The sequence below is a fragment of the Oncorhynchus masou genome, chromosome 18 (genome assembly GCF_036934945.1).
Source record: "Oncorhynchus masou masou isolate Uvic2021 chromosome 18, UVic_Omas_1.1, whole genome shotgun sequence".
Lineage (NCBI taxonomy): Eukaryota > Metazoa > Chordata > Actinopteri > Salmoniformes > Salmonidae > Oncorhynchus > Oncorhynchus masou.
In genome coordinates, this window is record NC_088229.1 from 58,242,888 (window position 1) to 58,267,793 (window position 24,906).

At 43.5% G+C, this 24,906-nt stretch overlaps 1 protein-coding gene across 1 annotated transcript in view; it reads right to left on the reverse strand.

Annotated features, from left to right (window-relative positions):
* The window catches only part of dnah3 (dynein axonemal heavy chain 3), a 50,499-nt gene extending 28,796 nt beyond the window's left edge, over window positions 1-21,703 (reverse strand). The window contains exons 1-26 of the mRNA XM_064923921.1: window positions 21,686-21,703; window positions 21,470-21,571; window positions 21,129-21,323; window positions 20,639-20,767; window positions 20,157-20,349; window positions 19,675-19,870; window positions 19,056-19,181; window positions 16,584-16,779; window positions 13,500-13,679; window positions 12,726-12,862; window positions 12,470-12,575; window positions 9,621-9,799; window positions 9,212-9,396; window positions 8,771-8,894; window positions 8,258-8,411; window positions 7,867-8,011; window positions 7,427-7,638; window positions 7,028-7,119; window positions 6,408-6,522; window positions 2,412-2,528; window positions 1,973-2,152; window positions 1,732-1,868; window positions 1,203-1,404; window positions 1,022-1,114; window positions 818-928; window positions 3-117 (exon numbers count right to left, since the gene is read on the reverse strand). Of these exons, the coding sequence (XP_064779993.1) occupies window positions 3-117; window positions 818-928; window positions 1,022-1,114; window positions 1,203-1,404; window positions 1,732-1,868; window positions 1,973-2,152; window positions 2,412-2,528; window positions 6,408-6,522; window positions 7,028-7,119; window positions 7,427-7,638; window positions 7,867-8,011; window positions 8,258-8,411; window positions 8,771-8,894; window positions 9,212-9,396; window positions 9,621-9,799; window positions 12,470-12,575; window positions 12,726-12,862; window positions 13,500-13,679; window positions 16,584-16,779; window positions 19,056-19,181; window positions 19,675-19,870; window positions 20,157-20,349; window positions 20,639-20,767; window positions 21,129-21,323; window positions 21,470-21,571; window positions 21,686-21,703 (3,739 nt within the window). The remainder of the gene's footprint in view (window positions 1-2; window positions 118-817; window positions 929-1,021; window positions 1,115-1,202; window positions 1,405-1,731; window positions 1,869-1,972; window positions 2,153-2,411; window positions 2,529-6,407; window positions 6,523-7,027; window positions 7,120-7,426; window positions 7,639-7,866; window positions 8,012-8,257; window positions 8,412-8,770; window positions 8,895-9,211; window positions 9,397-9,620; window positions 9,800-12,469; window positions 12,576-12,725; window positions 12,863-13,499; window positions 13,680-16,583; window positions 16,780-19,055; window positions 19,182-19,674; window positions 19,871-20,156; window positions 20,350-20,638; window positions 20,768-21,128; window positions 21,324-21,469; window positions 21,572-21,685) is intronic.
* Between the last annotated feature and the right edge of the window lie 3,203 nt (window positions 21,704-24,906).

Below are 24,906 nucleotides of genomic sequence, written 5' to 3' on the forward strand. Positions count from 1 at the left end.
ACCGTGGACATCAATGACTGTGAGAGCTCCTAAGGTCATTCTGGCCCCTCCATTCAGCTTCCCACGCACCAGCTCCACAATGTCAGCTATTTGGGCATTGCTCTTATCCACATAGGCCTTAGAATGGATCAACATATACAGTACCAGTGAATAGCAAAGCAGGCCAAGCAGGTGTTTGTGGTTAGAGAAGTCAATGAGAGAAGTGAAACATTCTTGCTTGGGCTCAGTGGTCTAAGGCACTGCATCGCAGTGCTTGAGGTGTCACTACAGACACCCTGGTTCGATTCCAGGCTGTATCACAACCGGCCATGATTGGGAGTCCCATATGGTGGCGCACAATTGGCCCAGCGTCGTCCGGGTTTGGCCGGTGTAGGCCATCATTGTAAATAAGAACTTAACTGACTTTTTCTTAACTGACTTGCCGTGTTAAATAAAGGTTCAATCTAATTTTAAAAAGTAAAATATGTACTTAATTTTCTCAAAATCTAAAGGCACAACCTAGATTGGAGCCAATGTCTTAAGCAGTTGAACATGTTATTACTCCAACCTCATGAAAAATCACAAACTGACACGTTTTTCATTTTTGTCAAAAAAATTTTTACATCGAAGGTGTGCCTTTGATTTGACAGCCTGCACATGCGCAGTTCGACGCAAGACGACTGTTAGACCCGATGACGTGTTTCTGTGCATGAGCTTAGCTAGCCAACGTCACCTTGACTTGCCTACAAGAGTGATCAGGGGTTTCCATAGGACATGCAGTTTCTGCCTATCTTCATAGTGTACTGTCTTTGGTAATGCTATGTATTAAGTGACTCACGAGCAGGGTATTGGTCTCGATGGCCTCAGAGACCTCACTGGTCCAGAAAATGGACGAGGCACAAATAACAACCTGACCAGGCCACTGCAACACCCACTTTTTCCTGGGGACCTGCAAAATAATCATTTGAAGTGTAATTGTCAATAAACATTTCAATTTACATTTTTTGTTATTTTCTAAATTGTATTTATGTCTTTACTGTACCTCGACATACTGGTCCACTCCTTTGTGGATGACATCTCTAACGCTGGTCATCATCATGCTTTCCACCTGCTGTAGCCACTTCTCCACCATGCCCTGCATGGGATCACACCACACAGTCACATCAGCGTGTGTGTGTGTGTGTGTGTGCCTGAATGCGTGTGTGTGTGTCCTACAATAGTACCTTAGCTTGGGCGGGGTAGAGCTTGGTGCTAAACGGCACTAACTCCTTCTCAGAGCTGATCATGCCAGTGATCTCCATGTCCTCTGTGAACTCCAGCTTGGCGATGCCCTCGAAGCACTTCTTCAGGTGAGGCTGGACACGCCTCGGGTCCTTTGTCTCTGACAGGATCTCCAGCAACTCATCGTTGGACAGGAAGAAGAATCTGTGGATTAGATTCAGTCAGAGGTGAGTCCGAGATGGCAGCCTATTCCCTATGTATTGCACTATAAAGGGAATAAGGTGCTCTTTCAGACACATCCTCCGACTAATTTTGATCAGTTGACAGTTCTGACAGTTCTCCAAGGGCCTGTCTCTTCAAGGGCTAACTCACAAGTCTCCCATAGACATGAATACACACAAGAATGACGTAAATGCTAAAATACACAAATAAATTTCTTGTGAGAATTAACATACAATGGTACTTATACTGTCAAAGTATGTCAAAGTGACAGGCAATTTCAAAGAGAATGTTAATAGTTGTTAGAGTTACCTGGGGAAGAATAGTCTCTTTTTCTCCAGGTAGGTGTTGAGGCCTCTCTGGATGTCCTCCAGAAATACATTGGCCTCCTCGAGACGGCCAAGCATGTTGGCCTGGTCTGTAGCCACCAGCACACGCGTGTCCTTCATCTGAACACACACATGCAGGGTATTGGTCAAGATAAGGAAATCCCCACACACACATATAGGCACGCACACACAGTCATTTCGGGGGGGGGGGGGGCGTGTCTCACCGCCTCAGCGATGATATCTTTCCAGTATCGGTCCACGATGGCAAACTTGCGTCCCTCCTCAGGCATCTGGGCGATGATGTCCTCAGAGCTGAAGATGGGCTCCAGGTAGAGCCAGGTAGCTTGACACTTCAACATGGAGTCCAAGATGTCCTGCATCATCAGCAACTTCTCCTCCCATTGCTGAGAACGGGGGGAGAAGGGAAAATAGAGATTTGAGATTGAAGTGAAAAGGATAAAGAAAGTGAGAGGTAAGAGAAAGAAGAAAGAGAGAGTGAGAAAAACAGAAAGATTTAAAAACCCTTAGAATGAATGTACAATACGAACGTACATTACAGGAGAACATTGGCTAGTATCAATTTCATGGCCATGAATGATCTCAACTGGGATGTCACCCAATCCAGTAGACCAGGGATGACAGGTGGCAGTGTGATGATCCTACCTTACAGTCAGCCTCTATGGGCTTGATGAAGGGTGACCCTCGCATGGTCTGGGTCTTGATGACGTGGTCGTCTAGGAGCACTTGGATGTCGTCCACTGCAGATACAATACTCGTACCCTACACTCGCACACACACACACATGCGGAATAAGAGATGGCTTCTTTCCACACCCAACATCACACAGCACACATCAAACTGAACCAGTCTGGCCTATTAAAGTCCCAGTGCTGTAAAAAAACATGATTTTCCTGTGTTTTATATACAGTATCAGTCAAAAGTTTGGACACAGCTACTCATTCAAGGGTTTTTCTTGATTTGTACTATTTTCTATATTGTAGAATAATAGTGAAGACATCAAAACTATGAAATAACATATATGGAATCATGTAGTAACCAAAAAAGTGTTCAATATTTGAGGTTCTTCAAAGTAGCCAGCCTTTGCCTTGATGACAGGTTTGCACACTCTTGGTATTCTCTCAAACACCTTGTCATGACTTTTCCTTCTGAGTGAGGATCAAAGAGAGCCCCCCCACCCCCTCTCCCACCAAAGAGGAAGGGGGGGCGGTTTTATGATTTTAACAACCTATTGTAAACTTTCTCTCTCTTGCCTTTGCAGTATTGAGAATGGAATGTCTGAGTGTTAGAATAGAGACTTTGCAGTACTTTAACATCAAAAGATTGGATATTGAAACAATATTTCTAACATAAACCATGTGGGGAATGATTGGTGGGGATCAAAACAATAATCATGTCATATAATTTAGCATTTTGTGATGTCATTACGGATGGTATAGCAAGATCTTTATAGCAAGATCTGTATCTTTATGAGCTTTCACAATGTAGTTTTGAATCTAAATGTTGTAATACTTATATGATTAAATATGAAACTAGTTGTGAAAAGATTAAATGTGATTTTGGCCTTCTAGATGATAATTGTTTTTCATGTAAGCTTTTGCCGAGTCAGTGACCACGCCCATGTGAGCACAGACATTGTGGCAACGTGATGGAACCGCCCTCCAAGGCGAGTGCATAAAAGGACTGCTAACGAAATTTACAACAGACCAGTATATGTGCAGCGCGAGCTGAATACGTTGAAATGTTTGCAATTTAAATACAGATCAGCGTGACCGACAGCGTGAGCTGAATGTTACGAAATGGTTAAGACCCTCTGAAACTCGACAAGTGAAGAAGGCAAAGACTATACCAAACATTCTCAGTCTGCAGCTGGGTAATGTAATGTAGTCTAGAACTTTGACAAAAGACACGAGAAAGATTCCATCAAGCAACCATCGGAACGTCTGAAGGATCCATTCTAACAAACACTTCCAGAACAAAGCAGCCTACTACAACTTAACTTGGACAGGGTAGACGTGGTACAGAGAAGATAGCCCTATTTGGTAAAAGACCAAGTCCATTTTATGGCAAAAACAGCTCAAATAAGCATTACTTTAAGACATGGTCAGTCAATCCAGGAAAATTTGAAGAACTTTCAAAACTTTCTTCAAGCGCAGTCGCAAAAACTATCAAAAGCTATGATGAAACTGGCAAGGACCACCACAGGAAAAGAAGACCCAGAGTTACCTCTGCTGCAGAGGATAACTTCATTAGAGTTACCAGCCTCAGAAATGGCAGCCCAAACAAATGCTTCACAGAGTTAAAGTAACATACACTGTTAGTAACAGACAACTGTTCAGAGGAGACTGCGTGAATCAGGCCTTCATGGTCGAATTGCTGCAAAGAAACCACTTCCTTGGTGTCCACATCACCAACAAACTACTACTATATCATGGTCCAAACACACCAAGACAATCGTGAAAAGGGCACAACAAAACCTATTCCCCATCAAGAGACTGAAAATATTTGGCATGGGTCCTCAGATCCTCAAAAGGTTCTACAGCTGCACCATCGAGAGCATCCTGACTGGTTGCATCACTGTATGGCAACTGCCCGGCCTCCAACCGCAAGGCACTAAGCAGTGCGCACGGCCCAGTACATCACTGGGGCCAAGCTTCCTGCCATCCAGGACCTCTATACCAGGCAGTGTCAGAGGAAGGCCCAAAAACTTGCCAAAGACTTCAGCCACCCTAGTCATAGACTGGTCTCTCTGCTACCGCATGACAAGCTGTACCAAGTCTAGGTCCAAAAGGCTTCTTAACAGCTTCTACCCCCAAGCCATAAGACTCCCGAACAGCTAATCAAATGGCTACCCGGACTATTTGCATTGTCCCCCTCCCACCCCCATATTTACGCTGCTGTTACTCTCTGTTTATTATCCATGCATAGTCACTTTACCTCTACCTACATATTACCTCAATTAACAGGTGCCCCCACACTGACTCTGTACCGGTACCCCTGGAAATATAGCCTCTTTACTGTTATTTTATTGTGGCTCCTTAATTATTTGTTATTTTTCTATTTTTATTGATATATATTTTAAATGATATATATTTTTAAATTGAACCTTTATTTAACTAGGCAAGTCAGTTAAGAACAAATTCTTATTTACAATGTTGGCATACTCTGGCCAAACCCTAACCCGGACGACGCTGGGCCCTATAGGACTCCCAATCACTGCCGGTTATGATACAGCCTGGAATTGAACCAGGGTCTGTAGTGATGCCTCTAGCACTGTGATGCAGTGCCTTAGACGGCTGCACCACTTCAGTTTATTTTAGTAAATAGTTTAACACTTTTTTTTCTTCTTAAAACTGCATTGCTGGTTAAGGGCTTGTAAGTAAGCATTTCACTGTAAAGTCTACACCTGTTGTATTCGGAGCGTGTGACAAATACAAATTGATTTGACTTGCTTGGGCCAAGAAACACGAGCATTAGTCTCTGTGAGACACAGAGGTGAACGGATGATCTCTGCATGTGTTGCTCCCACCGTGAAGCATGGAGGAGGTGTGATGGTGTGGGGGTGATTTGCTGGTGACACCGTCAGTGATTCATTTAGAATTTAAGGCACACTTAACCAGCATGGCTACCACAGCATTCTGCAGCAATACGCCATCCCGTCTGGCTTGCCCTTAGTTGGAATATAATTTGTTTTTCAACGGGACAATGACCCAACACACATACAGTCTGTGTAAGGGCTATTTGACAAAGAAGGAGAGTGATAGAGTGCTGCATCAGATGACCTGGCCTCCACAATCACTCGGCCTCAACCCAATTGAGATGGTTTAGGATGAGTTGAATCGCAGAGTGAAGGAAAAGTAGCAAACACGTCCTCAGCATATATGAGAACTCCTTCAAGACTCTGAAGCTGGTTGAGAGAATGCCAAGAGTATGCAAAGCTGTCATTAAGGCAAAGGGTGGCTACTTTGAAGAATACATTTTGATTTGTTTAACACTTTTTTGGTTACTACATGATTCCATATGTGTTATTTCATAGTTTTGATGTCTTCACTGTTATTCTACAATGTAAAAAAAAGTTAAAATAAAGAAAACCCCTTTTGACTGGTACTGCATATTTCCACACTATGAGGTTGGAATAATACTGAACAATTGTGAAAATTATGATAATGGCCATTTAATGTAAGAGCTGTTTGTTTTGGTGGGAATTTTGGCCTACCTGATGACATCACCAGCTGGTAAATTAGTTAATAGACCAATAAGAGTGTTCCAAACCTCTGCCTATAACAGCTCATTTTCAGTTTACCCCTCACACCAGTGCCAGACAGTCCTTGCTTGAGAAATTGTTCTTGCTAAGAAGCTATGTGAAAACAATCACAATAATGTACTTAATTGTTACCCAGAAATTATTTGATATTGAGATAAAAATGGCTGCACTGGGCCTTTAAGAAAGTTGATCCTGTCTAGGGTGTAATAGTATCTAATATTGGCATACTTGGTTACTTTTTAATAATTCATAAGTCCAGATGACAAATTCTGTAATTAGTTAATACTGTATGTATGTGTGTGTGTGTGTGTGTGTGTGTGTGTGTGTGTGTGTGTGTGTGTGTGTGTGTGTGCATTTGTGTGCCTGCTGCTGCTTACCGTGTCTCTGTAGGCAGTGAAGGCAAAGCAGAGCTCAGACCATTCAGTCTTCATTTTCTCCATGGCCTTCTCCAGAGAGTACTCCTTACTGGCAGACGCCCCTATCTCCTCAAGCCTGAGAGTTGAGGAAGGAAAAGTCAGAGACAGCTTCACATTGTACAGCAAATAACAAACTAACACATTTATGGAAAAGAGCAGAAACCCACTGAAAACGGTATTATCACTCGGGCTGGGACAATACCAGTATCACAATATTCTTTCCATAGCAAAAATGAAAACACGAAGTAGACAACTCTTTGGTCCTTTATAAACCTGCTCTATGTAAAATATTGTGTATAAATTAAATTAAAGGTGACTCTGGATGACAACATAATGATGTTTGTTTCCAATATTAGGGCTGGTTTCCTAAAGAGGCAAAATCTTCTTTGTGTTTTGTTTCCTTGCCACGGTATTAACGAGTAAGGTGCTACTGGTGAAACACTATACCACATTGAATGTCATTATGGTAATAAACCACCAATACAGTCCCTGTTTCTCACCAACAATTATTCGGATTTCAGTTCCCTCCTATCTATCGCAATGCTAAGGCAGAGCGTAGTGTAGGAATGATGGATTCTTACTTGTCGGAGAACTTGGACAGGCCCAGCTCCACCATGTTAAACAGTGAGGTGTCCACATCTGGCTTGACATCGAAGCCCACGATGGTGCTGATCTGAAAACAGGACACAGAGAAGCATCAATTATTCATCTCAGCTTCATGGATCACAGGTATGCAGGACTCACTGGCCATCTTATCTGAGGTTGAACTGTCTGGTACTGACTGTTCATGATAATAACGTTGTTTTTTTTAAATAACAAAATATGACCCGTTTTCAGACTCTCCAATTTTAGGACAAGCCGACAATGTTATGTCATGTGTTATCATACATAAATCCTTAAAAACACATTATATTCTGTCTCCTGGTTCAGTGTTGGTGCTCTGCTTCAGAGCTCCAGAGAGGGAGGGTTAGGGCACTGACTCTCTCCCAGTGACGGTCCTTGATGCCAGGATTACAGATGGTGGTGAGGATGGGCAGGTGCTGCTTGAATTTGTCAATCTTGATCTTGAAGCTGTCGGCCACGCGGCGCGGCCCTGACAGGTCGGAGAAGGACTTGGTCAGCTTGTACATGGTCCTCCACATAGTGACCAGCTCTTCTGAGATCTTCTCAGCATTCAGGTGGAGGAAGGGACCTGGGAAGTGAGTCGCAAGATGAGAAAGTACACAAACAAGTAAGCAAACAAACAATCATTTCGGACCACAATGTGTAGAAACAAAATATACAGTTATTACGTCAGTTCTTTCTATTAAAAGTCTTATGCGTGGAACCATTCAAGTTATAACACCAGTTGACATTTATCATAAATCTATGATACACCTTGATAAATGTTTTACAACATGGCCTGTGTGTACTTCTGTACCGTTCATCCAGATCTCTGATTTGTTCTGGAAGTTGAGGGCATTGGTCCACAGCTGGTCATAGGGCTGCTTGTTGCCCATCAGGGTCTGCAGCATGGGGAACTGGCTCTGCTCCTTCTCCAGCAGAGTCTCCTCTTTGTTGATGTCCTGGAGGTGAGAGGAGAAGGCGACAAACCAATACCACGTGAAAGTCATTCAGTAGCAAAAGCAGCAAGCACAGCAACAAAACCCACAAGGTGATCCGATGGCTAACAAATTCGTTTCGCATATCGCTCCTCATTACAAGCAGTTTCAGTGACGGCAGGTCCAAACTGAGTTAGTGAAGTGAAACAATTAATAAACAGGAAAAAAACGATTCAGTTTGAACCATTTTCCGATTCTCCTTTCACTCACGTCCAGTTCGGTGACGGCGGCGTCCAGACAGGAGGTGAGCTCGTTGAGCTTCTCCACATTGTTTTTCATCTCCTCCAGGCTCATCAGCTCCTTCTTCTTGAAGGCCTCCACCTCCTTCCCCACACACTGCAACATCTGCTCAAACTCTGCTGTCCTGAGGAGGAGAGACAGGAGAGGAGACTCAGCATGAGACAAAAGACGTCTGTGGTTTTGGTCTAGTATTGCAGTTTAGGTTTAGTGTGTATTTCATGAAGAGTATTAGGGCATTACGGTGAAGTTTGAAGAGTGTGAAGAGAAAGAGGGCAGGGAGAGAGAGGGTGAGAGAGAGAGAGAGAGAGAGAGAGAGAGAGAGAGAGAGAGAGAGAGAGAGAGAGGGAAAGAAAAGAGAATAGAAGATGTCTCCATGCAAGGTTTAGTATTGGAGGTTCCGGTTGTAAAGTTGACATGATGGTTCGGGATGAGGATTAGCCTTATTAGGGTCAGGACTGTCAATGTGTACTGGTGTGTAGCTACCTCTTGAGGAGGTGGTCCTCGGCATGTTCTCTCCTGGTGGCCAGACGGCTCTTACTGATCTCAAACACAGCCAGGATCTGTTCTGGCCAGTGGAACACACTACTGTTCAACTTCACATCATCGTCTAGAGAGAGAGAGAGAGAGCACAGAGATATCATGGTAAGTATAGAACTAAACATGCAAAACCTCCAACACAATAAGCAGTAACACTTCAAAGGCGGTAACCATAAGATTTCAATTAAATTAACTTGAAATCTTATGGATAACACCTTCGCAATCCATAAGATTTCCCCATTTAAATCCCAATGCAGAAATGTGTTTCCTAGAACAACAGGTGTTCTACTCTACATGACCAAACAGCATATCTGCTCAGTGCATCTCAATTCTATGCCCAAATCCCCAACCGTAAACAACTATCGACAGAGGTCCTCCATTACGCACGAGGCAGGGTGGCGTAGTCCAAGAGGAAGCTGAGGCGGTTGGCGGCCTCGTTGATCTCATCTTTCAGCTTGTGGACGGTCACCTCGCTTGTGTGCTTTAGGTACTGGTTCAGGGACACCAGCTCCTCCGTGTTGCCTGGGGCCCCTGTGATGGTTGCAGCGATCTCGTCATAGCGGTGACAGATGCTAGAAAAAGAAAATCGGATTTCCGATTATTTTCTTCCAACAGTATGGGAGATGTGGCTCTTTGTTATAAGTCAAACACTTCAAAGGTAGCAGTAACATTAGTACACAATAGTAGGAGCATTACATAATTGAGTGGATTTACCATCCAGTCATTTTTGTGTAAAGTGTGGTCTTATGGGTAGTGTAGTTCTATCTAAAACATAAGGAGTTCTTCCCTCTCTCACCTCTTGTTGAGCTCTCGGTTCTCATCCACCTCGAAGACGATGAGCCTGTCCTTCAGCCTCTCAGCGCGGTCACACAGGTCCTTGTTCAGGCTCAGCACGTCCAGGCAAAACATGGACAGGGGCACCGTGATGTGCATTGAGGCAATCTCCTTCCACAACTGCTGCACACCCTCGATTTTCTGAGAAGGGGTGGGTAGACGTAAGTGTTCTCATCCGATCTCCAAGTTCGCCATTCGAATAATAGCCTCTATTTTCAGCTTGACAATGCAATTCATGTTAAATGGTTGAATATTTTTTAGGTTATACAGTATCAGTCGAAAGTTTGGACACACCTACTAATTCCAGGGTTTTTCTTTATTTTTACTATTTTGTACATTGTAGAATAATAGTAATGACATCAAAACTATGAAATAACCCATACGGAATCATGTAATAACCAAAAAAAGTGATAAACAAATCAAAATATATTTTATATTTGACACTCTTCAAAGTAGCCACCCTTTGCCTTGATGACAGCTTTGCACACTTTTGGCATTCTCTCAAACAGCTTCATGAGGCAGTCACCTGGAATGTACATCAATTAACAGGTGTTCCTTCTTAAAAGTTAATTTGTGGAATTTATTTTATTCTTAATGCGTTTGAGCCAATCATTTGTGTTGTGACAAGGTAGGGGTGGTACACAGAAGATAGCCCTATTTGGTAAAAGATCAAGTCCACAATTATGGCAAGAACAGCTTAAATAAGCAAAGAGAAACAACAGACCATCATTACTTTAAGACACGAAGGTCAGTCAATCTGGAAAACTTGAAGAACTTTGAAAGTTTCTTCAAGTGCAGTTGTAAAAAACCATCAAGCACTATGATGAAACTGGCTCTCATGAGGACTGATACAGGAAAGGAAGATCCAGAGTTAGCTCTGCTGCAGAGGATAAGTTAATTAGTCACCAGCCTCAGAAATTGCAGCCCAAATTGTGAGGATCGACGCTGGACACGAAAAGCAAGTACAGGGAGTAAACATTTAATAAACAATGGACATGAAACAGAACAGGAAAAGAGTCTGGACAGGGGAAAAATAACGACATCAATGACAATAATGCTGACACAGGGACCCAACGGAGGAACAGACAGATATAGACGGGACAATCAACAAAGTTAAGGAATCCAGGTGAGTCCAATGAGCGCTGCTGCGCGTAATGATGGTGACAGGTGTGCATAATGAAGGCAGCTTGGCGCCCTCGAGAGCCAGAGAGGAGGAGCGGGAGCAGGCATGAGAGTACCCCCCCCCTTAGGGGTGCCACCTGGGTGAGCCTAACGGGCCGACCGAGGGATGGGCGCTGGACAAGCTGGCTGAGGCGTAGAAGACCGACGAGCAAGCAGGGGCGTGGAAACCCAACGATCCAGCTGATGCGTGAAAGCCTGACGATTCCGCCGAGGCATGGGAGCCTGACGAACCGGCTTAGGCGTGGGAGCCTGATGGGCCGGCTGAAGCATGACGTGCCGACCGAGGCAAGAAGACCTCTCGAGCCAGCTAAGGCGTTGAAGCCCGACGAGCTAGCTGAGTTATGGGCACCAGGACCCGACGTCACCAACCAAAACAAAAAATAAAAACTCCCTGATGCTTCCTTTAGTGGTGTCAACATTCTGTGAGGATCGACGCTGGAGATGAGAAGCAAGTACAGAGAGTGAACATTAATAAACAAGGACATGAAACAGAACAGGAAAAGTGTCTGGACAGGGGGAAAAAAACGACATCAATGACAATAATGCTGACAGGGACCCACCGGAGGAACAGACAGATATAGACGGGGCAATCAACAAAGTGAAGGAATCCAGGTGAGTCCAATGAGCGCTGCAGTGCGTAATGATGGTGACAGGTGTGCGTAATGAAGGCAGCTTGGCAGGCGTGACACAAATAAATGTTTCACAGAGTTCAAGTAACAGACATCTCAATATCAACTGTTCAGAGGAGACGGCGTGAATCTGCCCTTCATGTTTGAATTGCTGAAAAGAAACCACTTCTAAAGGACACCGACACCAATAAGAAGAAGGTACTTGCTTGGGCCAAGAAATACGAGCAATGGACATTAGACTGGTGGAAATCTGTCTTTTGGTCTGACGAGTCCAAATGTGAGATTTTTGGTTCCAACCACAGTCTTTGTGAGACGCAGAGTAGGTGAACGGATGATCTCCACGTGTGTGGTTCCCACCGTGAAGCATGGAGGAGGAGGTGTGATGCTGTGGGGGTGCTTTACTGGTAACACTGTCTGTGATTTATTTACAATTCAAGGCACACTTAACCAGCATGGCTACCACAGCATTCAACAGCAATACGCCATCCCATCTGGTTTGCGCTTAGTGGGACTGTCATTTGTTTTCCAACAGGACAAAGACACAACACACCTCTATGCTGTGTAAGGGTTATTTGACCAAGAAGGAGAGTGATGGAGTGCTGCATCAGTTGGCCAGACCTCAATCCAATTGAGATGGAAAAGCAGCCGACAGGTGCTCAGCATATGTGGGAACTCCTTCAAGACTGTTGGAAAAGCATTCCAGGTGAAGCTGGTTGAGAGAATGCCAAGAGTGTGCAAAACTGTAATCAAGGCAAAGGGTGGCTACTTTGAAGAATCCCAAATATAAAATGTATTTTGATTTGTTTAACACTTATGGTTACTACATGATTCCACATGTGTTATTTCATAGTTTTAATGTCTTCACTATTATTGTACAATGTAGAAAATAGTAAAAAAAATCAGAAAAACCCTTGAATAAGTAGGTGTGTCCAAACTTTTGACTGGTACTGTAGGTCTACTAGTAGTGTTTGAAGGAAGGACGGCAGAGAGGCAAATCTACCTTAGTAAAACCTTGCAGGGAATGTTTTTCTTTGAGGAACGCCACTATATCCTGCTTTGCAGTGTTGTCTAGTAGGTTGCTGTACTTCTTATACACGTTCAGGTACCTGGAGATCATATTGAAATATTGCAATGAGTAATTTTCTTAAATGAACCTTCATCCACCAAACAGGTTAACATATAAGTATTGTAAGAAAGTAGAATGTCAGATAGTTGACTCAAATTTAGGTGGTATAGGTTTAGTTATGTCCCCATACTTCTTTGGTCCCACAGTGTTCTTCTGGAAGATGTTCTTGGCTCTGTTAATCAGGTCTGTGACCAGCAGCTCATCAGGTCTGACGGAGTGCAGATAAAGGCCCCGTCCCTGGATTTCTGGGAACAGGTTACACTCCACCTGTACAGAGAAGACCAGACAAACTGTCAGTCACAATCCTTTCCATGCTGAGCACCAGAACAGATTAGTCACATTCAATGGGTACAAATGTGAATAAACTAATTTAAAGCCCACTTTTTTTTATTACATTTTTTAAATCATCACTGTATATGTTTAATAAATCACTGTGAGTTTTTTCCATGAAAATAAGTCAAAATATTTGTTTAGTCATTTATTTCCCTGAGCCTCCTTTTGCCATTGAAATTATCGGTCTGTGCGGTTAGGATCATTTAGACCCTGAGCCTACCCCGCTTACCACTTCAAAGTATGAGGATACATATGCAAATAAAAGATGAATGGTCATTGGTCAGAATAATCTGATCAGATTGTGATCCCATCTAAACAGGCTGTAATTTCAGGATATATTTTCAAAATCTCTTACACTAAAAGGGCATTATCATATTTTTCACAATTTCAGAGTTTTATTTCAACCTCATAGGGTGGAAATATCATAAAACAGGACGGCACTGCCACTTTAAACTGTTAATATTGGAAATGTTTTAATTACAGAAATAGATTGAACAGATTAGATAAACAACTGAACATTAATCATGAAGAACTGAAAGGACAGGAGGCTGAGAGTTCTTTTTTTTTATACCCGTGGGAGTTTCTGGGCGCTCTTGATGATCTCCATGAAGCCCCGGTGGATGAGCTCCCAACATTCCTGAAGGCTGGGCAGGAAGACAATGCGAGGCTCCTCCACTCTCAGCTTGACCAGCAGCACCTGAGGCTGCACGAAGCGCATCTCGTCAAACACTTCACCAAAGTCATTCCCGTCCTGTCCAACAAATCATAGAGAACAGAACAAATAACATTGGTCTTCTTTATAATGAACTAATTGAAATACATAGGCACAGTATGTGTTTCTATATCAAGTGTTTTTTTTAACCTTTATTTAACTAGGCAAGTCAGTTAAGCGCCAGGGGAAGGGAAGAGCGGGAGCAGACGTGACAGTACCCCTCCCCTTGGGACGCCACCCGGTGTCCCACCTCGGCGAACCGGCCGAGACATGGGTGCAGGGCAAGCCGTATGGGGCATGAAAGCCAGACGAACCGGCAGGAGCGTGACAAGAACTGACGATCCGGCTGAGGCCCGACGTGGGATGGACGCCATCCGAGCCAACCAGGGCAAGGAAACCTCTCGAGCCAGCTAGGGCGTGAAAGCCCGATAAGCTGGCTCGGCTTCCCCGGTTCCATTGGTGGCGACCCAAAGTCGCTGCCACCATTCCAACCGGAACGCCAGTACTCCCCGGTGCTTTGTATGTATAGCTATAATATAATATACAGTGGGGCAAAAGAGTATTTAGTCAGCCACCAATTGTGCAAGTTCTACCACTTAAAAAGATGAGAGAGGCCTGTAATTTTCATCATAGGTACACTTCAACTATGACTGACAAAATGAGAAAAAAAATATCCAGAAAATCACATTGTAGGATTTTTTTATGAATTTATTTGTAAATTATGGTGGAAAATAAGTATTTGGTCACCTACAAACAAGCAAGATTTCTGGCTCTCACAGACCTGTAACTTCTTCTTTAAGAGGCTCCTCTGTCCTCCACTCATTACCTGTATTAATGGCACCTGTTTGAACTTGTTATCAGTATAAAAGACACCTGTCCACAACCTCAGACAGTCACACTCCAAACTTCACTATGGCCAAGACCAAAGAGCTGTCAAAGGATACCAGAAACAAAATTGTAGACCTGCACCAGGCCGGGAAGACTGAATCTGCAATAGGTAAGCAGCTTGGTTTGAAGAAATCAACTGTGGGAGCAATTATTAGGAAATGGAAGACATACAAGACCACTGATAATCTCCCTCGATCTGGGGCTCCATGCAAGATCTCACCCCGTGGGGTCAAAATGATCACAAGAACAGTGAGCAAAAATCCCAGAACCACACGGGGGGACCTAGTGAATGACCTGCAGAGAGCTGGGACCAAAGTAACAAAGCCTACCATCAGTAACACACTACGCCGCCAGGGACTCAAACCCTGCAGTGCCAGACGTGTCCCCCTGCTTAAGCCACTACATGTCCAGGCCCATCTGAAGTTTGCTAGAGAGCATTTGGACGATCCAGAAGAAGATTGGGAGAATGTCATATGGTCAGATGAAACCAAAATATCACTTTTTGGTAAAAACTCAACTTGTCGTGTTTGGAGGAAAAAGAATGCTGTGTTGCATCCAAAGAACACCATACCTACTGTGAAGCATGGGGGTGGTTTTTCTGCAAAGGGACCAGGACGACTGATCCGTGTAAAGGAAAGAATGAATGGGGCCATGTAGATTTTGAGTGAAAACCTCCTTCCATCAGCAAGGACATTGAAGATGAAATGTGGCTGGGTCTTTCAGCATAACAATGATCCCAAACACACCGCCCGGGCAACAAAGGAGTGGCTTCGTAAGAAGCATTTCAGCCAGTCTCCAGATCTCAATCCCATAGAAAATCTTTGGAGGGAGTTGAAAGTCCGTGTTGCCCAGCAACAGCCCCAAAACATCACTGCTCTAGATCTGCATGGAGGAATGGGACAAAATACCAGCAACAGTGTGTGAAAAAATTGAAGACTTACAGAAAACGTTTGACCTCTGTCATTGGCAACAAAGGGTATATAACAAAGTATTGAGATAAACTTTTGTAGGTGACCAGATACTTATTTTCCACCATAATTTGCAAATAAATTCATTAAAAATCCTACAATGTGATTTTCTGGATTTTTCCTCTCTCATTTTGTCTGTCATAGTTGAAGTGTACCTATGATGAAAATTACAGGCCTCTCATCTTTTTAAGTGGGAGAACTTGCACAATTGGTGGCTGATGAAATATTTTTTGCCCCACTGGAATTTTCCAAGCCGTTTAAAGGCACAGTCAACTTAGTGTATGTAAACTTCTGACCTACTGGAATTGTGATACAGTGAATTATAAGTGAAATAATCTGTCTGTAAACTATTGTTGGAAAAATGACTTGTGTCATGCACAAAGTAGATGTCCTAACCAACTTGCCAAAACTATAGTTTATTAACAAAAAATGTGTGGAGTGGTTGAAAAACAACTTTTAATGACTCCAACCGAAGTGTATGTAAACTTCCGACTTCAACTGTCGGTCCATTATTATTTCGACACAGTTTCGATTTGGTTTTAGTAATTTGAATGTCGATTGAGATCGTCCCACAAGAAAAAAATTCCGGGGACAACAGGCCAGATTGAATGGGCTTGCGGGCCGGGTGTCACGGTTTTCTATAGGTGAAAGAGAGTCAGACCAAAATGCGGCGTGGCTATTGCGATCCATGATTAATGAAAATGAAGTAAACACGAATCAAATACAAAAAAAACAATAAACGAAAACCGAAACAGCCTAATACTGGTGCAAACTAACACACGACAGAAATAAGGACAATCACCCACAACCCCCAACACCAAACAGGCTACCTAAATATGGTTCCCAATCAGAGACAATGACTAACACCTGCCTCTGATTGAGAACCATATCAGGCCAAACACAGAAACAGACAAACTAGACACACAACATAGAATGCCCACTCAGATCACACCCTAACCAAACAAAACATAGAAACATACAAAGCAAACTATGGTCAGGGTGTGACACCGGGCCATATGTTTGACACCCCTTGCATAGATATTTGAAACGTGGTTGAACCCTGACAGAGTTGAATGGTTAGACAGACCTGGTGCAGGGTGAAGAACTGGAGCAGGTCCTGCAGGGAGGCAATGATCAGGCTCCGGAGCTGCAGGGACATGAGGGCGGCCACACAGGAGAAGAACTCCTGAGCACTGACTGGGGCCACGTGGTCACTCTGGGGCACCAGGGGCAGCCAAAGGTTCTTGTAGGTGACAAACAGGGACACACAGCGTGGTAGCCACCTGCAAGACACAGGCACTGGGGTCTCATATAGTACACATGAGGGATTGTTGTATGTACACCGAACAATATATACACAATATAGAACCATTTCAAAGATTTTACTGAGTTACAGTTCATATAAGGAAATCAGTCAATTGAAATAAATGTATTAAGCCCCAATCTATGGATTTCACATGACTGGGAATAGAGATCTGTTGGTCACAGATACCTTAAAAAAAAGGTAGGGGCGTAGATCAGAACACCAATCACTATCTGGTGTGACCACCATTTGCCTCATCCAGCGCAACACATGTCATTTGCATTGGGTTGATCAGGCTGTTGATTGTGGCCTGTGGAATGTTGTCCCACTCCTCTTCAATGGCTGTGCGAAGTTGCTGGATATTTGAAACTGGAAGACGCTGTCCTATGCGTCAATCCAGAGCATCCCAAACATGCTCCATGGGTGACATGTCTGGTGAGTATGCAGGCCATGGAAGAACTGAGTCATTTTCAGCTTCCAGGAATTGTGTACAAATTCTTGGGACATGGGGCCATGCATAATCATGTTGAAACATGAGGTGATACCGGCAGATGAATGGCACGACAATGGGCCTCAGGATCTTATCAAGGTATCTCTGTGCATTCAAATTGCCATCAATAAAATGCAGTTGTGTTCGTTGTCCACAGCTTATCCCTGCCCATACCATAACCCCACCGCCACCATGTGGCACTCTGTTCACAACGTTGACATGAGCAAACCACTCGCGCACACAACGTCATACACGCTATCTGCCATCTGCCCGAAACAGTTGAAACCGGATTCATCTGTGAAGAGCGCACTTCTCCAGAATACCAGTGGCCATCAAAGGTGAGCATCTTCCCACTGAAGTGGGTTACGATGCCGAACTGCTGTCAGGTCAAGACCCTGGTGAGGACAACGAGTACGTAGGTGAGCTTCCCTGAGACGGTTTCTGACAGTTTGTGTGATTTTTTCGGTTGTGGTCTCAGAAGCCGGATGTGGAGGTCCTGGTCTGGTGTGGTTACAAATGGTCTGCGATTGTGATGCCGGTTGGACGTACTGCCAAATTCTCTTAAATGACATTGGAGGCGATTTATGGTAGAGAGATTAACATTAAATTCCCTGGCAACAGCTCTGGTGGACATTCCTGCAGTCAGCATGCCAATTGCACGATCCCTCAAAACTTGAAATATCCGTGGCATTGTGTAGTGTGACAAAACTGCACATTTTACAGTAGCCTTTTATTGTCCCCAGCACAAGGTGCACCTATGTAATGACCGTGCTGTTTCATCAGCTTTTTGATATGCCACACCTGTCAGGTGGCTGGATTATCTTGGCAAAGGAGAAGTGCTCAATAACAGGGATGTAAACAAATTTGTGCACAACATTTGAGAGAAATTTGTTTTCTGTGCATATAGAATATGGCAGGGATCTTTTATTTCAGCTTATGAAACATAGGACCAACATTTTACATTTTGATTTTATATTTTTGTTCACTGTATATGCCCCCAGTGATTTAATAGAGGCTTGCTGGCAGCGGTGTGACACCATTTTGCTACCAGTGGTTGATAGAAAAGTTGCCACCAGCATTCTGCCGCCGACAGTGGTCTGATACAGTGGTCTGATACAATAGGTGCTTGCTTGCTGGTCCCCTGTATGTGTGTAGTATTGTTGTGACACATATATGTGTCCCCTGTATGTATGTTACTCTATGACGTGGTTTCCGCCTCCAGAAAAAGGAAGAAACCTAGCAACTGGTGCAATGTTTAGGCATTTCAACAGCGCCACACCAGAACATGATCTCCTTTGGCTCTACTGTGGTTGGCAAGGGAGACTGAACTGTCAGAGAACAATGGTATCCAAGCAGGCACAAACTCAGAAAAAAAATCAACACATTTCTGTGAAATTTCAAAGGCTCATATTTCAGCCACAAATCATGTTTACTGGTCCCTTGCTCTAAACAAAGCAGGTTGCAATGGAATCCTTAAGTGAGAAGAAAGACACGACAGGGGTATGACACAGTGAATAAGGAGAAGACATGAGACTCTCACTACAATACCGGGATGAGCCATGCAGACCTTGGCCCATCTGCCAACCTGTATGTCTACCCGCCTGTCTGTCTACCTGGCTGAATGACTGTTTTACAAGCTCTGACTGTCTGTCCAATTGGTTGACTTGACTGACTGTCTACCCGTCTTTCTGGCTGGCTGACTGACTGTTTCACTGATTGTTTGATTAACTGCCTGCCTGACTGACTGAAGACAGCAGGTTACTAACCTATTAGCCAGGTCGTCCCTGGTGATTTGGCACTGTCTCTGAATCAGGTCTTCAAACTCGGTGGGCAGCAGGGGGAAGTTGGCAGAGAAAAGGTCCCCTAGTCTCACAAACCTCAAGGAGGAGAAACTGAAAGGATGAGAAAAGAAACTTAAGACATGGTTATTAACAGAAGGGGTTGATGCTGATTCACTTGGTTTGATCAACTAATGCAGGTTAATACAGGAGATCAAAAGAGCACCAAGCATAGGTTCAGGCAAGTCCATTAAAGAAACTGTATCTGAAGCTCAATCTTCTGATCCACAGGGAGGAGATTAGATCTTAGAGCATTTAAACAGTTGTTTAGCTTGTTTTATGGTACTGAGCTTAGTTTTGCTTCCTTATGTTTTTTTTTGTAAACAGTTTATTTAAACAGATTGGTAAACATATTGGTTGCCAGAGCAACAGTGTATTCTGCCACATATAGACCTACTACCAAATGTGATCTGTGATTTGGGGAATGTAAACCTACGCAAACCATTTTGTTACCTAGTTTACTGGAACTACAAACCCTGACACAAAATGGAAACGGTTGCAGTTGATGCTCATTTGAAGTCCGTCTTTGCTCAGGCTACTAGGCTACCTGTTCACCCAGAGGTCCTGCAGGTGCAACATCATGGGGTTGAGAGTGAAGAGGTGCTGGCTCTGCCAGGTGTAGGCCTGGCTGTAATTGCAGGCCCAGGGGACGGGCCCTCGGATCACCCTCCTGGGGAAGGGCCTGGGGATGCTGGAGATGAAAAGACGCTGCCTCTCCGACGGGTCCCTCAGGATGTAATCAACTGGTTGGATCCAAGAGGGGAGACAGAAAACATGGAGGCAAGGGAACTTTCAGTGGGGGAAGGGTGATTTGATAGACAACCACATTGCTTTGATAGGAATGTTTGCAAATATGTGTAGGCTATATTCTTTTCAGTTGTTGCTGGACAGTAAAATTAAAATGACTATCTACATTATTAGTACACTCATTACAAATAGTGTATTAATAAATGAAAGTAGTATTGCGGTACATGTAACAAACATTGCAGTCATGTAACAAATTCTCCTGCTACTGGGAGTATTGCTCACCTATGCTCTTCTTGAGACTGAAGCCGTAGTCTTTGTTGACCTCATCTAGCAGATTCCCCTTCAGTATCTCCATGTTCCTGCTGCTGTCCTGAATGCCAGGGGGCAGGAGCTTCATTATGTTCTTGATCTGCTGGGGGGGCTGGTGGGCCAGCATTGGGCTGTGGACGCCGTTACTAATGTAGTACACGTACCTCTGTAGAAATCAGCAAAACACTTCACATCAAGTATACATCCAAAATGAACAAGCTGCCAAAAGAGTGAAAGCAATGGAACAATTGACTGACTAAATTGGTTGAATGGACTGGAGGCTATACTATTCTAATTGCCTGCTCTATTCTATTCCCACTATTCTATTCTCCTCTATTCGGTTACATTCTATTTAATTCTATATAATATTTCCTTCTCTATTCTATTTCCTTCCATATTCCATTATATTTCTCTATCTATTCTATTTCCTTATCCATTCTATTCTGGATGCTTACCTCCAGGTCTCTTTCTGTAGGTTCTGTCTCAAAAGGCCACATCTGTTCCTCTTGGCGCCGCATGATGTCCAGCTGCTGTTTGGGAGTCAGGGGTCGGCTGATGGGGGGCAGAGGCTCTCTGGGGCAGAACTTAAGTCCAGGTGAGTTCGAGGTGTCAGGAGCTGAATCCCTGGGATTGAGATGACAAAGCATTACAAAAGACCACTTCAATGACACCCCTTTGTCCAGATTTCAGTGGTCAACACTTAATGTTGATGTATTTGATAGGTATCTTACCATCCCCTGGGGGTGAGTCTCTTCCTCTTCTCAGCTGGGCTAGATGCTAAAATGAGAATTAAGATAAAATGTTCTATCTTGTTTTGGATATTATTGTTTTGATGCCACTCAATTCAGCACCGATCAGGTGGTCAGTAAAGTAGCAACAGTGGGATGAATCAGAATAAGAATTATTCACATATGAAAATGTCAAAAGGATACAAGGTGCAGGTACATCCCCAAGTGAGTCTTTGACGGTTCCAGGTCTCCTCTGTAGGTTTCTGATCTTCAGGTGACGAGCCTGGGGGCTGTAGTTGTTCCCAATGGACTCACTGGGGGTGCGATGGTGCCGTTGTTCCTTATAAGGGACAGCCAGAGTCCAAGAGGTGTTCTGGAGGATGGGTGGGTGATGGCTGTGCCTGAGAACAATCTGGAACAATTTAATAGTAATGAGTTAACTTGCAGGAATGACATGGAATTGTCCTAGTAGGTATGCCCACAAAGGAACACACTAATAATAATTTCCCACCAATCAATAGCACTTTAGGGACTGGCTTCTTTACATAAAGGTCTTACTTGGTAAAGCTCTGATGGTTCTTCACTAGAGGCCTGGGGCTGAGGTGGGAGACCAGGTAGTCCTCTTGCATGACTCATGTTATATATAGAATCATCCTCCATCTGCAGTTCAAATAGAAACTCTCACTCAGCTGAGCAAGGCTCTCTGGCCATTAGATTCACAAACACACTTATGTTGTATGCATAATTTAGTTATCAAAACAAAGCATAGCCTACCTCTTTTAAGCGTTCCATTTTTAATTTAGGAAATTGTCAATTAAATTAGTAACGTCAAGCTAGAGACAGTGGTTATACAGCGGATATAACATGTTTTAAGACTAAACCCTTTGAAATATGTGTCTAAAACACACGAACCCACTGCAAAACCTGCGCACACCAATGTGCGATGCAATTGTATCCACACAGAATTATTTGAAACATTCCAATACACCCGAAACATTCCATTACAGTATGTCATAATTAGCCTACCTGTCGCTGGTGCTTTCGCGACAGAATTTCCATTCTGGCAACATGTCGTTTCTTAGCAAATGCCATTCCTAAAATGTATCACAAAGCTTCGTTTGTGACATCTCTCACAAAGTTTTCAAAGTGCCACTGCCACACCGCTTGAAATACCAACTCTGGCACCAACTCATACAGCCATTGTCATGACGAGTTGTAGGCGAAGTAGCAACTGTAGTCCACCATTCTACCCGGCTCATATAAGAATGGGAAAATCAATGTTGATGACACTATTCTGTAGTTAAAGAACTACAATCAGCTACAATGTCTCTATCCGGGGACTTCTCTCCCATGGTAACAGCTGTCGTTACCTAGCAACGTGAGGCACGAAAACCTTTAGGCATATGTTTCAATCAAATGTTTTTACTAGAATGACCAGCAAATAGTACCAAATATTGTGCTTGAGCTGGACTAGAAAGACAGTTCTTTGCCTGTCATGAGATTTTGTTCTGACTGAGAGACTTGACAGAATACACTTTGCTGAGTCATACATATGGGATTTGAAGATGTATTTGTGCATGCAGTCATCCATAAACGCAATCATATTATGCTTCAACATGGGATGATTGTTGATAGGGAGATGGACAAAGGGGATTCCCACGCCTACAATCAGTACCGCTAGTGTATGTGAAAACATCGATTTACAAAACCTTTCTAATGGCCACTAGGGGTCAGAACAAGCTAGTTCGTGGTCGTGAGGTCAGTGAGGGTTTGGTTGCGCTGATGTGGCAAACAGAGGACAAGCTTATTCAACTGTTCTCTGAGATTCAAAAGAAAGCCAACTTTGGGATTTTTGAAGATTAATATTGTTGTTTCAAGGTTGCACAGTGACATTGAAGACCTGCATCTCAATTCACAAGAGAGTAGACTAAAAATGACTTCTCATCCTACATTCCAGGTAGGCATATGATGCCTGCCTTTGTTTTGGGTTTTCTTATGCTGCTTTTGATGAATTACCATAGTGATGAAATTATAGTGAGTGCAATATGAGTCCTTTATTTTCTGTGCTGTCCTGACCCCTCTCTGGTACAGCCCGTGCTGTGCATTCTGGATACCTGTGGCTAAATCTCTTATAAAAATCAAAAAATCACCTTCAACACCCAACATGGTGCAAGAAGATTACGTCAAATGCTGCCCGAACTTGTCGAGACAGGGTCATTCCAACTGTGTTCAAAATTAGATTCACTCAGAGATAGACAGCTGATTAGACTTTTGAAAACATTGCTGCTTTTTTTGTGATAAAAGTTACTAAAGCAGGTTTTGTGAACTTGACATTCTGTCTTTGTCTTGTATAGAGTAACATTTATATTAGCTTCGTCTGACACAAAGCTAATATAACTGCCAGTGGCACTCTATTCAAGAAGAGAAGAGGACTGGACTGGTAACAAATGGACATTACATGATTTGTTGTGTTCCTTCAGGCTTGTCTGGTGTAAATTACTGGTAGTTGAATACAGGTTATTTATTTGAAACTCATTGTGATAATAATTCCTTTAGTCTTGCACAGTCTTAATTCATATAAGCAAGAGTAACTACTCTTTCTCCATAATTGTTCCATCATTATGAGTGACCAATGGGGCCAATAAGTGCTGTGTGGCATACCTCAGCTTTACATTGAGAATGTCACTTTTACATGTAAAGTTATGTTTAAGGCCATACAGGTTACAGGTAGTAGTTTGGGAGTTCATTCATGTTCAACTATAGTATTTGGCCATACATGGGCACGTCCAGGTCTGTCTGTCAGGGAATGGCTTTTATGCACAAACATGATAGATGAGACAGACCTCAGGGGATTGGAGATTTTCAAAATAAAAGTCCCAGAGCAGGCCCCTGACCCATTTTCATTGTGATGTACCATAAAGCGAATCATAAGGAAAAGCTGTCTTTTCATGCTTGCCTGATGTAAATATAGGTGTTTAGACACTCTCGCCTGAGAGCAATGTGGCATTACAGGGATGATGGATAAGTAGTAGGGAGCACAACAAGAATATAAGCGGCCTGGAAAGAGAAGGAGGGCGATCCATCACACGCCCCCAAAGCCCTTCACTTTGTGTCTATTATTTAAGAGATTTCAGAGAAACCCTGGGGGAATGAATGAGGGGAAGAATACTAAAAAAAAAGGAGGGAGGGAGGGAGCAGGCAATGAAAGATAAGGAAACTGTGTTTTTGAAGAGAGCGCGAGAGAGAGGATTGACTAAGACCAGAAATCAGTTTGCTTAGAAGAACCCCATCAATACCTCATTGGTAATGTGCTGTGGTTTTTCTCTCTCACTATGGTACTTACTTAAAATAAAAAATAAAGCCCACCCAAGTTAAGGAACTCCATTGAGCTTTTAACTTAGTACTTACTTTGTTGTAATGCTTCAGCATTTGGGACACTGTAAAGTCCATGGAGAACAAGAGTACCTCGTCCCAGCTGCCCACTCGTCCCAGCTGCCCCCCCTCAGATGTTCTGAAAGAGCTGCAAAACCTGGACCCGTACAAATCAGCTGGGCTAGACAATCTGGACCCTCTCTTTCTAAAACTATCCACCGCCATTGTTGCAACCCCTATTACCAGCCTGTTCAACCACTCTTTTGCATCGTTCGAGATCCCTAAAGTTTGGAAAGCTGCCGCGGTCATCCCACAAACTGTTACAGACCTATATCCATCCTGCCCTGCCTATCTAAAGTCTTCGAAAGCCAAGTTAATAAACAGATCACTGACCATTTCGAATCCCACCGTACCTTCTCCACTGTGCAATCCGGCTTCCGAGCTGGTCACAGGTGCACCTCAGCCACACTCAAGGTACTAAACGATATCATAATCGCCATCGATAAAAGACTGTGCACTGTGCAGCCGTCTTCATCGACCTGGCCAAGGCTTTCGACTCTGTCAATCACTGTATTCTTATCGGCACACGCAATAGCCTTGGTTTTTCTAATGACTGCCTCGCC